This window comes from Aphis gossypii, unplaced genomic scaffold (genome assembly GCF_020184175.1).
Source record: "Aphis gossypii isolate Hap1 unplaced genomic scaffold, ASM2018417v2 Contig00619, whole genome shotgun sequence".
Taxonomy (NCBI): Eukaryota; Metazoa; Arthropoda; class Insecta; order Hemiptera; family Aphididae; genus Aphis; species Aphis gossypii.
In genome coordinates, this window is record NW_026083195.1 from 18,004 (window position 1) to 29,157 (window position 11,154).

General features: G+C 32.1%; 2 protein-coding genes across 2 annotated transcripts; both read right to left on the bottom strand.

The window, feature by feature from the left end:
- Positions 1 to 5,206: 5,206 nt before the first annotated feature.
- Positions 5,207 to 6,209, bottom strand: LOC114131506 (uncharacterized; the record flags this gene model as incomplete). The annotated part of the gene is made up of 4 exons (XM_027996741.2): positions 5,207 to 5,553; positions 5,639 to 5,843; positions 5,963 to 6,079; positions 6,194 to 6,209. Coding segments are annotated over 4 exons (603 nt in total), but the record flags the coding sequence as incomplete, so codon positions are not given.
- A 3,259-nt stretch (positions 6,210 to 9,468) lies between these two features.
- Positions 9,469 to 10,389, bottom strand: LOC126548867 (general transcription factor II-I repeat domain-containing protein 2A-like). Its single transcript, XM_050209846.1, has one exon. The coding sequence runs from the start codon at positions 10,387 to 10,389 to the stop codon at positions 9,469 to 9,471; it is 921 nt and encodes a 306-aa protein (XP_050065803.1).
- Between the last annotated feature and the right edge of the window lie 765 nt (positions 10,390 to 11,154).

Consider the following 11,154-nt stretch of genomic DNA (forward strand, 5'->3'; position numbering starts at 1 on the left):
ATTCAGTTATTTGAATGTAATTGTGAGTAATGTTGAAGTCTGGGATTTTTATTTCAGAATTCATGGTGCATAGCATGTCTTACACAGCTACACCTAATAATAAAGAAATTTAAGCGTGTTATATATACATATTATATGAATATAGTTGAACATTCTATCATACATAATCATTATATTATATTATACGTGTGTAAATACACTGTTATAATTTTTATTTTGCTAATACAAATCTCAGTTCAGAATCAGAATTTAATTGTTAATAAAGATGATATTACTTTATAAATAATATAATATAATCTTTTAAGATCTTTTAGAAATAAAAACCTTTTATCATCATATCCTAGTTATTTGTAAAAAATACTTAATGTCAATTTTTAATCTTTAATAACTCAATCAATTTTCATCTCGCACTATTCTCACACATTTAAAACTATTACCATTGGTTTTAGAATTTAATTTTACGCCACGGTCGTGGTGCAAGGTAATTAATAATTAATAATATAGTGGTGGCACAACGGTGTATATTATCTCAACAGTGTAAATATTTAGCCGATCGGTTCCCCCACTTTTGATAGTAATATCAAAATTACTATCGAAAATCATTTGCAATCATTGTATGATACGTTTGAAGATTATTATTCAGTGAATCAAGATCCACGAGACGGATATTTGTGGGTACAAAATCCATTTTTAACAAACTCTAAACATAAATTGTGTTTAAAAGAACAAAAACTTTTGTTAGAGATATCATTAGATATTGGTCTACAATCTAAATTGAACTCAAGGACGAGTATTACGTGCTTTTCGAAAAAGCAATGAAAATTCTTCTTCTATTTTCTTCAACATATCTGTGTGAAGCTGGATTTTCCGGAATGACCCACATAAATACCAAAACTAAAAATAACATGTTTTGGTTAATTTTGTGTATTCTTGTTGATGAACAAAAAAAAAAAGGTCTTCGTACAATTGAGGTGGTCCGCGACCTATAAAATATTATCGAAGTGGTCCAGGGTAGTAAAAAGGTTGAGAACTACTGCGCTAGTCCACTCCTCACCGTTGTTATCAGTTCCTCGCCCAACACTGGCTAACCTCTTCTTTCTAGATCAGTGATGCCCAACCTTTTTTCCTCGGCGGGCCACTTTGGTAAACATTTGTAATCGAGCGGTCCACCAAATATAAAAGTACTCATAATCTTAATCTTAATATAATTTAGTTACACATAGTAGGTTACAATATAATATGGAGGTACATATTGGATTGGTGATAAATCTAAATGATATTTTAAAATTTTATTCAACACTTTCACACGAAGATTTCCCTGCTTTGAGAGACATTATGATGAAGATGGCAACTATATTTGGCTCGACATATATATGTGAACAAATATTTTCACGGATAAAACAAACAAAATCAGTTCATAGATCGCGACTTATGGATAAACACCTTCATTCAATTTTGAGGATTGGAACAACTAAATTCCAAACAGATTTTTCATTATTAGTAAACGAAACACAAGTTCAAATTTCACATTAAAAACATTTTTATTTACTTTTTATTTTTATTTTTTATTTATAAATTAATTAAAATCGTATTTTGTAATAATTTTACTTTTTTTGGAATATTTTGTTTTGTTTTAATAATTTGTAACGGGCCAAATGGAATACCTTGGCGGGCCACATGTGGCCCGTGGGCCGCGGGTTGGGCATGACTGTTCTAGATCTTGGTATAGACCGGCCTAATATCTCACACGCGTACACACATTACATAAAAAATAATATTATCTGTAATATTAATAATATCAATATTTTTGATTTTGTGTAATCAATTATTATCGTTGCCGCAGCATTACTGCGTTAGTGCGTTATGACTATTATTGTCAGAATCGTTTTGACTTTTGATAGTCTAACGCGCGAGTGATTAACCTTAAAATTACTCGTACACCGAGTTGAATCATATCATAGATTAATTAATATTTAATCAAATTTTGTTATTTCACGACTCACAAGTGTGAACGCACCGTCATTTATTGTCACGTTATAATATGATAATATTTTGTTGTACCTATGTTTAATCTATTATTACTAATGTTTTGCAGTTATACTAATAGTGTTGTAACATTATGGCATTGTCCTCCTGAGTTAATACTTGGTGAACCTAATTACGGTTCAGCTGTAGATATGTGAGGAACAGGCTGTATATGGCTGCATTTTTTTAATAAAAATACCTAATAATTAAAATAACCAATATTATTTTTATTTTTGTCTTGTAAGAGTATTTCATTGTTACATTAGTAACATTAGTAAGAATTATTACATTTTAAACTATAAAGTATTAAAACTGAATCACTTAATTTTAAAGGAAAAATTTAAAGTTTTTCTGCAAATTTATAATCCATTCTTATTTATATGAATAAAAAAAACATATTTTATTTGTAAAAAATTTTATAAACATTAATCATTGATTTATAATTATTATAACTAGGTATGTAAATTTCTATATTATTGATGTCGGAAATGTACAAGTTTTGTAAAATTATTCTTATTATTATATTATTTCTTATTCTTTTTTTAGGTTGACTACTTGATTGGTTGAAATGATGGATTCTTATATTAAAATAAGTTTTGAAAATTTCTTTGATAATTTGTATTAAATGATTATTTATCGGATCTTGATCATATATATGATTGGACAAGCTTAGGAAGTATTTATTGATGTTAATCTTCGAAAATGATTTTAATATAAATGTTTCTCTTATATTTCTTGCATCAACTGTTGTATAAATTGTTTGATGAGTTCAGAATACATTTTCAGCAATTCTACAAAGCTCAGTCACGTCATTGGTAGGCTTTATAAGTTATTCTCTGTTTTTTATATTAATAAATGACATTTGATTTAAATTTGTTTCAGACAAAACTTTCACACAATCCAAGCAATTAATTTTTTTTTTTTTTAATATTTTTGTTATAGTCCCGCCTATCTATGAATTGAGCTACGTCCATTAAATATGATGTATGTGGAGAACTTTGTAATGTCAAAAACTTTGAAACAGTTTTATCTTCATCAGTCCCAGCAGCACAAACAAGGTCCAAACAGTTAGATTCCAAATTAGTTTTCTTGAAAGCACTAGTGGTTGACAGTGTTTCGGTCGTGTCTTGAGATATGAAATTAGCCTGTGAAGATGTAACTATTTCATTATGTATCAATAATCTTTTATGTTCGATTTCAAATTGGCTTACAGTAGGGTTGTCACAGAATCCACCTCGCGATCTGATTGCCGAAAAAAACGTTTCCAAATGGTTTAAGAAAATCTAATAAGTTAATAGAAATTCCAATTGATTGGTCTTTAGGACATTATCTATTAACTTACCAAGACTTTTTAGGCATACTATCAGACCATTAAAACCAGTTCTTTTTCCAGAATTTATTATGGGTATAAGCTGATGTGTATTGGTCTGTTTATCAAATACTTTTGTCTGTATATTTGATAGGTGCTCAGTAGAAGATTGACCTTTTAAATGTAGTTTTGCCTAAAAAATTTCTGGTGTTTAAAACATCGAAAATATTATTTATTCTTTGACAAAACTCAGAAGTAGCACCAGAGTCTTCAAAGTCAGCGATCTTCCGTTTTGTGGAATAAGTCAAAGCCTTAGCCACACTTTCACTCAATGTTTGAGCTGCGAGCTTGACCTTCATTTTCTCTTTGTGGTAGTCTATAATATGCCTTGACCTAATTTTGGTGGCTAAGTGTAATTGAGCACTTTCCTGTAAATTGACTAGTTCTTTCAGTAATTCCCGTTTTATTTCTATTCCATCTTTTTCGTACAATATTTTCCGATCCCCAAATGTATTTCTACAAGACTTGAGTATGTGGAATGGATCCAATAAAATGTAAATGTTTTCCTTGATTATTGGGTGCAAAAAAAAACGTTTTCGTATTTGGAGAATAAAGTTTAGCCCCTAACGTAGTAGCCATTGAAATATTTGATGCAACTCCATCAAATGTTAAGGTCTTTACAAGCACATCAGTATCGTAAACCATAGTTAGGGCTGTATTTATTAAATTAGCTTTTTCTGATCCAGATAAACCATTTAAAAGAAAATAGCCAATTGGAATTTTTCAATTAGAATTCAGAGCAACAATCATAATTACAAGAGCCTCTTTTGCTAATGGAAGTGCATATTATGTATCATAAGGCCATCTTAAGGCCAGTTTCATAACTTATATAACCTTGGTTTCTTGTACCATCAAAATGTGTGCCCTCCTTAATACTGATTTCGTCCACCATCATACCACACACTAAAGTTTTGTTTTTTGATTTTATTTCTGCTACTTTAATTTGAATTGCATTTATTGACTCTTTAGTAAAACCAGGTGTACCATCAACTACAGCATACCATTTGCGTAATTTTGATGAATGTAGAAGACGTTTATTAAAAGCTTGTCTTGGGTACCTATACGCTGCAGCTAAATAAAAATTAGGGTCAAAGCAAATGCTCGAAGCTCTGGTGAAATTTATTTCTCCGTATGACGATTTAATTGTTTCAAAACCATTTCTCTCTGTGATGTAAGAAGACTCCTAAAAATGAAATTCAATTTAACATACTAGCAGATATCTCATATTTTCTATGAGGTAGTAAACAATAAATAAATAAACACTTGTATAATTTGTAAATTATTCTTTATTTTATTTTAACTATGTACAATGTTACAATGTACATTGTACATAAAATGAATATAATATATAATTAGTTTGTACAAGCTGATATTTTTATCATGAACCACACATTATTCAAAAATATTTGTACATGATGTATAGTTGTCGATAAACAATCTCTAGTTATAATATAAACTATATGTAGTAGATACAATTATTACAAATATGAAAATCTTCAATTTCTTAATAAAGTTGTCAATAAACAATATTTAAAAAAAAAAGGGAGATTACATACAGTGTTTTTTTTATGTATGATCACTCTATTTTTATGCTTCGGAATTATTAAATACATTTCAAGACTGTAAATACTATATATTATGATATTAGATAGTTTATTTATTTATTTATTTTTTTTGTAAACCATTTTTTCATTATTTTTCTTAGGACAGTGAAAATTCTATTCAACAGTCTCTAAGGGAGCAAAAAAAATTTATATTATAGAGGAATTAGTTGAACAAAATTAACATGAATAACAATGAAGGTCATGGTTCTCAAAAATCATTTTGCTATATGGAAATTTCATCAAAAGGAAAAAAATTGGTGAACATTTTTAAACAATCACTATATATGTCGTCATTTCTGATTTATTTTACTTTTGTCACTTACCTTGAGGACACAGAAGCAGTTATCTGAAATTTTGCTCTCTTCTTTGAGATGATCGATCAATTGGCATAAATGTTTAACTTTATTGTTCAACCACATATTCTTATTATACAACAATTTCACTCTACATTTGTAATTGGATACTGTTTGTTGTGATATATCCCTATATCGTTTGCGTTTTCTTGGAGTATTCAAATCATCAGCTTTAAAATCACCAAATACCGATTTTCTTTCCCTGTAGAACGCATTAGTAAATAATAACAATAACTAAATTAATAAAGTGTCATAAAAAAAAAAATAATAATAATAATATTAATTACGTGAATTTTTTTGTAGTATTCATCATTATTTTTGGAGTTATTGGTACTTGAATATCCAAATTGGAAGTTTCCATAACATCAGTGTTTAATGGTCCAGAAATATCAAAATTATTACTCATCTTTGTTGGTGTAGTTACATCTATGAATGTTTCCATAACATCAACAATAGATGGACTAGGAACATTAGAATTACCATCAAATTCATCTAGGTAATTAAATTAAGTAGACAAATTTAAAAACATTATATGATTTTTTAAGTGTATAATATAATGGAATATAAAGTATAATATCAAAATAACTTACTATCATTGAAAACATGCTCACATTCTTCATCATAAAACAATGGAGCTACTGCATCTTTACAAAATGAATATGATGGTGTAACTTCCATAACATCGATAGTAGATGTACCAGAAATATTGGAATCACTATCAAGTTCACCTATTTAATATAATTAAGTAAAAATATTTTAAAAAATTATACACTTATAAGTCTATATAGCTAACATAATGGAATATAATAATGTGATCAACTTCACAATAACTTACTAGTTACTATCATTAAACACATACACACATAGTACATACAAGTTAATTAACTTAACGTTTTAACTTAATTTTAACTTTTAACTCGTTAAATCCCAGCATTTTTATTTTGTACTTAAACATTCTTAACTATACAATCAAGTTTTTAAAATATTATACTGTTGAAACTAACCGACTGATACAATCGTCGTTACGGTACGCCCTATCGTGTCTAACGCATTCGAATAAATTGATGTGGACGGTATGGATGATGTATGTTCAACATGACGTCCACTATATCCAACAGGGTGACCGTGTCCACTATGCCCACGTCCCCTCAGACGACCTCCATGACCACGAATTGTATTGCCTCGAGATGTGCTAGGGCGTTTGTATAAGGCTGAATACGACTATTGACACTGCCTCGGGGCCACTTGTCTATGACCATCATAGCTTGAGTGGGTCTACGACATTTTATAAATGAACAAAAATTATTACTTATAACATTTCATTGTAAAATGTAATTCATGATTATTACACATTAGCAAGTAAATTTAATTAAATTATCAACTCACATAGTTGGGTTGCACACCACTATTTTATACCGTCGTATATTGTCGGCCAACTGCGATCTGACCTATGACGAAAATGCGGCAAAGTGAATCATCTCAGACTTTGGAAATGCCCAAATTATTGATTCGAGGCCCATCGCTGCCGTGTTATTAATTTGGGCTTCCAAAGTGAAAAAATTTCACATCATCGCCCTGTATTACCCATATTATAAAATTGTCACTTAGACGGACGACCTGTCCTAGGCGCACCGTCGCCCACAACCTGTAAAAATATACATTGAAGTAAAATACAATTTAACTAAACGTTAAAAGTGTTATATATTGATACAAATTTGAATATAAAAACAATGAAACTACTCTGGTGTTAAAAGTTTGTTTGTTAAACATTTTTGAAACAATTTGTTGGTCGACGCGCACGTTATTCAACGGGTAAAATATACAATACTGCTGCAGAATTCGTCGAAACATCAAAAAAGTCCATACGTTTTTCCTCCATTGGGGCCAGATGGTGAGATGGTATCTGAAACTACATAAGTAACATGTTTTAATATTTCATTTATTGCAGTTGGTATAATGTATAGAAATGTTTAATGTATAATAATAATGAAATCTTACGTTTTCGGGATCGCAAACTAAAATTTTCAACTGGAGGTCATCACTACCGTTAAATGTAGTTTTTAATAGTCCGTGGACCTGATACTAATTTAGTCCATCTAAGGCAGGGGTGGCCAACTTTGATAGACCTGCGATCGACCTCCGAGTTTTTCTAAGTGGTCGCGATCGACCAAAAAAAAAAAAAAGGTTGTAAATAAACAAAAAGTATATTATATGTACAGGCGTGTTACACTTATTTTATTACTTTTTATTTACAATATAAATTCACAGTTTAACACTATAACAGTACACGTATTTTAATATATTTGATTACAAATTATTATTTTTAACTTATTACTATTTACTACTATAACTATACTACTACTTTTATTATTATTACTATTATTATGTTTATTTAATCATTCAATGAGATGTTTGTGCTTGCATTTGATTTGATAATTTCACAAACTCTGGGGTGTATGATGACAATGCTAATCTCAAGCTATCTTCAGAATGCATATCAGTCAAACGTGATCGGGCCTTACTTTTGGTTTGAAGCAAGTATGAAAAGGCCGATTCACATAGGTATGTCGACTCAAAGCAGGAATATACTGACTCAGCACATTGTCTTAAATTGGGAAATTCTTCTTTGCTCACCAAGTGCCAAAAGTTATTTTCTGACGATCTAGCTTTTAAGTACACGTTGCATCGCATATTGATCATCTCATCCTCAAGAGATTGTAAGAATTTGGTAGTTTGCTAGGCTACCAAAAGCTACCCACGACCAAAGGGGAACACTTCGGTCGTGACCTATGAGCCGCACGGCGTGTTAGCCCGAAGGCTAAGTCGGTGGAGCTCATAGGATTTGTACACGCAGTGGCGAATGAACACCAAAGATTTATTTAAAAAGGGGGAAAAGAAGACATAATATATAAAAAAAAATATAAATTAAATAACGAAAGAAAGTTAGGGTAATCAGAGGTATTGTATTTTACAATGATGCACAACGTGCAATAATAGATATTTGTGAATAATAATAATAATAATAAACTGGCAATTTCGAAAAAGATAATAATTGTCGCCTTATGGCAATTGTTACAAAAGAGTATATAATTTGGACACATACGTTTAACACATAATAATTTTGTAATAATATGGCATACATAATAATGTTGGCACATGGCAGTCATGTGAGTATAATAAAAGTGGGACGGGAATTAGGTAAAGAATATATATATTTGTTTTGGACTGAGCGAACCCACGGATCAGCCCACAAAGTTCGGCGGAACACAAATTATTTTTATATTAAATTTTACTTCGCCAACCATAGGGTTACCGCCCGGCATATCGCTAAGGACGGTAAGGATGGGAGGTAACAAAAAGAGAACTGCGCCAGGCGCAACAGTTGACACATATTAAAAAGTTATCCTAACGCAAATAAAAAGGGATATGGGGGGGGGGTGTATTTTAATACATTACAATATTATTTGATGGACGACGAGGCTGCTGACGGTTGACCGACGGCTGCGATGGGCTGGCCAGATGGCCGTCGACACACACGCGGTCGACAGGGCCCATCTGCATCGGTCAGGGGCTGAAGGTTGCTTCGCCCGACATCGAGCCCGTGGTGACGTTTAGCCCATCATGGTGTGGACACAGCGATGTTGAGGGAAGAAAAACGAACTTCGCCGGGTATATATGTGCTTGTGTGGACACGTGGTCTGGACAGCTGAGTTAACGGTGAGGCTGAGCGAACAAAAAAGAGCCACGACTGGTGCAAGTGGCGTTGGAAAAGGTAGTGTCGGCAGTCCGACGGAGCTGGCTGGACGGTGGCCGATGTTGATAGTTGAGATGTTGAGGTGGGGAAGCTCAGGGTAGGTGTATTGCGGACTTTTACAATAATGTGGAATTTTGATAACTGCACTGCGGCGAGTGCACCGACGGACGCGACAAAAACGCCGGAGGTGACGGGCGGCGGGCAACCGCGGCACGTCGATGACGAACACTGCATGATGACGGGGGGGGGGGGACGGGGAACATTTATTGCATAGCACTGCGGTCATTTCTTCATTAGCGCGCGATATTCATAACAATATATAGATAAGGTGTGTTTATTAATGGTACATAGGTACAGGTATGTTTATGACATTGATAATATTACTGCAAAAAATGCTGTGACGTTACAAGATACTTCGTCAATTTGAAACAACTGTGCTGCTTTTTTTGCAGTCATCTGGGTATTTAAGTCCTCTTTAAATGGAAAACTGATAAATGGGATCACATCTTCAGGTTTTTTGAAATCATTGAATCTTACATCAAAATCATCAATAACGGCTTTGATTTTTATCACATAATTTTTCGAATCGAAAACAACGTTGGGATATTTTCGAGTATGGTCTTCTAAGTTTGAAAATCGTTGTACATTTTTTTTCTCAAGATCTCTAATAAGAATCAATGCATTTGCCTTGAATGCCGAAATACAGCTTATTAAATCAATGATTATTATGTTTTTTCCTTGTAACTTCAAATTTAAATCACTTAAATGTCCAGTGAAATCTGCTAAAAACGCTAAATCACAAAGCCAATTAACATCACGAATTTGAGGAAAACTATCACCTCTATCTTCCAAAAATTGAACAATATCATCCAATAAATCACGAAATCTTTGAAGAAATCTACTTCTACTTAGCCATCCTACATCCGTGTGCAAAATTAAATCTACTTCCTTGTTTTCATTTTGCATTTTAAATAGACGTCTTTGAAGAGGTTTTCCTTGGATAGAATTTACTATTTTGAAGGTCGTATCCATCACGTCTTTTGTATTGAGCCTCTTGCTGGCTAAAACTTGCTGATGAATAATACAATGGTAGCTCAGAAAGTCAGGAAAATCATCATATTTTTTACATAAAGCAATGAACCCGTTATTGCGTCCTGTCATTGCTACTGCTCCATCGGAAGTTATTGACACCAATTTGAAAAGTGGCAATTTCATCAAAGTGACCCTCTCCTTAAAACTGTTAAAAATATCAAGACCTCTGGTTCTTCCTTTTAACGAAATCATGCAAAGTAATTCCTCTTTTATGTAAAATCATTCATTATCATTCTTATAAAAATAATTAGTTGAGCTGTGTCAGGTACGTCAGTGCTTCCATCAATTTGTAATGAAAATGTAACACACCGATCAATGTCGATTTGTAACTGCTCTGTTACGTTTTGGCTCGATTTTTCAATTCGTCGCATTACAGTGTTTCGAGATAGTTGTAAATCAAGGATTGCTTTTTTTATTTCTACCTTATTCTTGGTATTTTCAAACAAAGGATCTGCTATTTCTTCCAAGACACTTTTTATGAATTCACCGTCTGAAAAAGGTTTACATTTTACCGCTATTTTATGACTTACAATAAAGGAAGCGATAGTTGCAGATCTTGATTGATTTTGTGGTTTTAAAAATATGTTACGCTGAGCAATTAGGCCACATTTCAGTTCATACAATTTTGCTTTCTCTCGGTGGAATTAAGCGGATAATCATTTTCGTACTTGCCATGCATTGTGTTGAAATGCCTCTCTAAATTTTTTTTTTTTTGGCATTGCAACAGAAGTATTGAAAATTAAACAACAACATTTTTCACTCACCATAGTAAAGAAGTAGTTTATTTCCCACTTTTCGTTAAAGTGATATGTTTTGGCTCTTTTGCTCATGTTGATACGATTGTATTAGAAAATAATTCTATGTGCGCATTTGATACATACAATTCACACACACGATACACGAGTCACGAATGCGATACTATGAACAACTGATCGTAGAATTAAACTAAAATGTGTT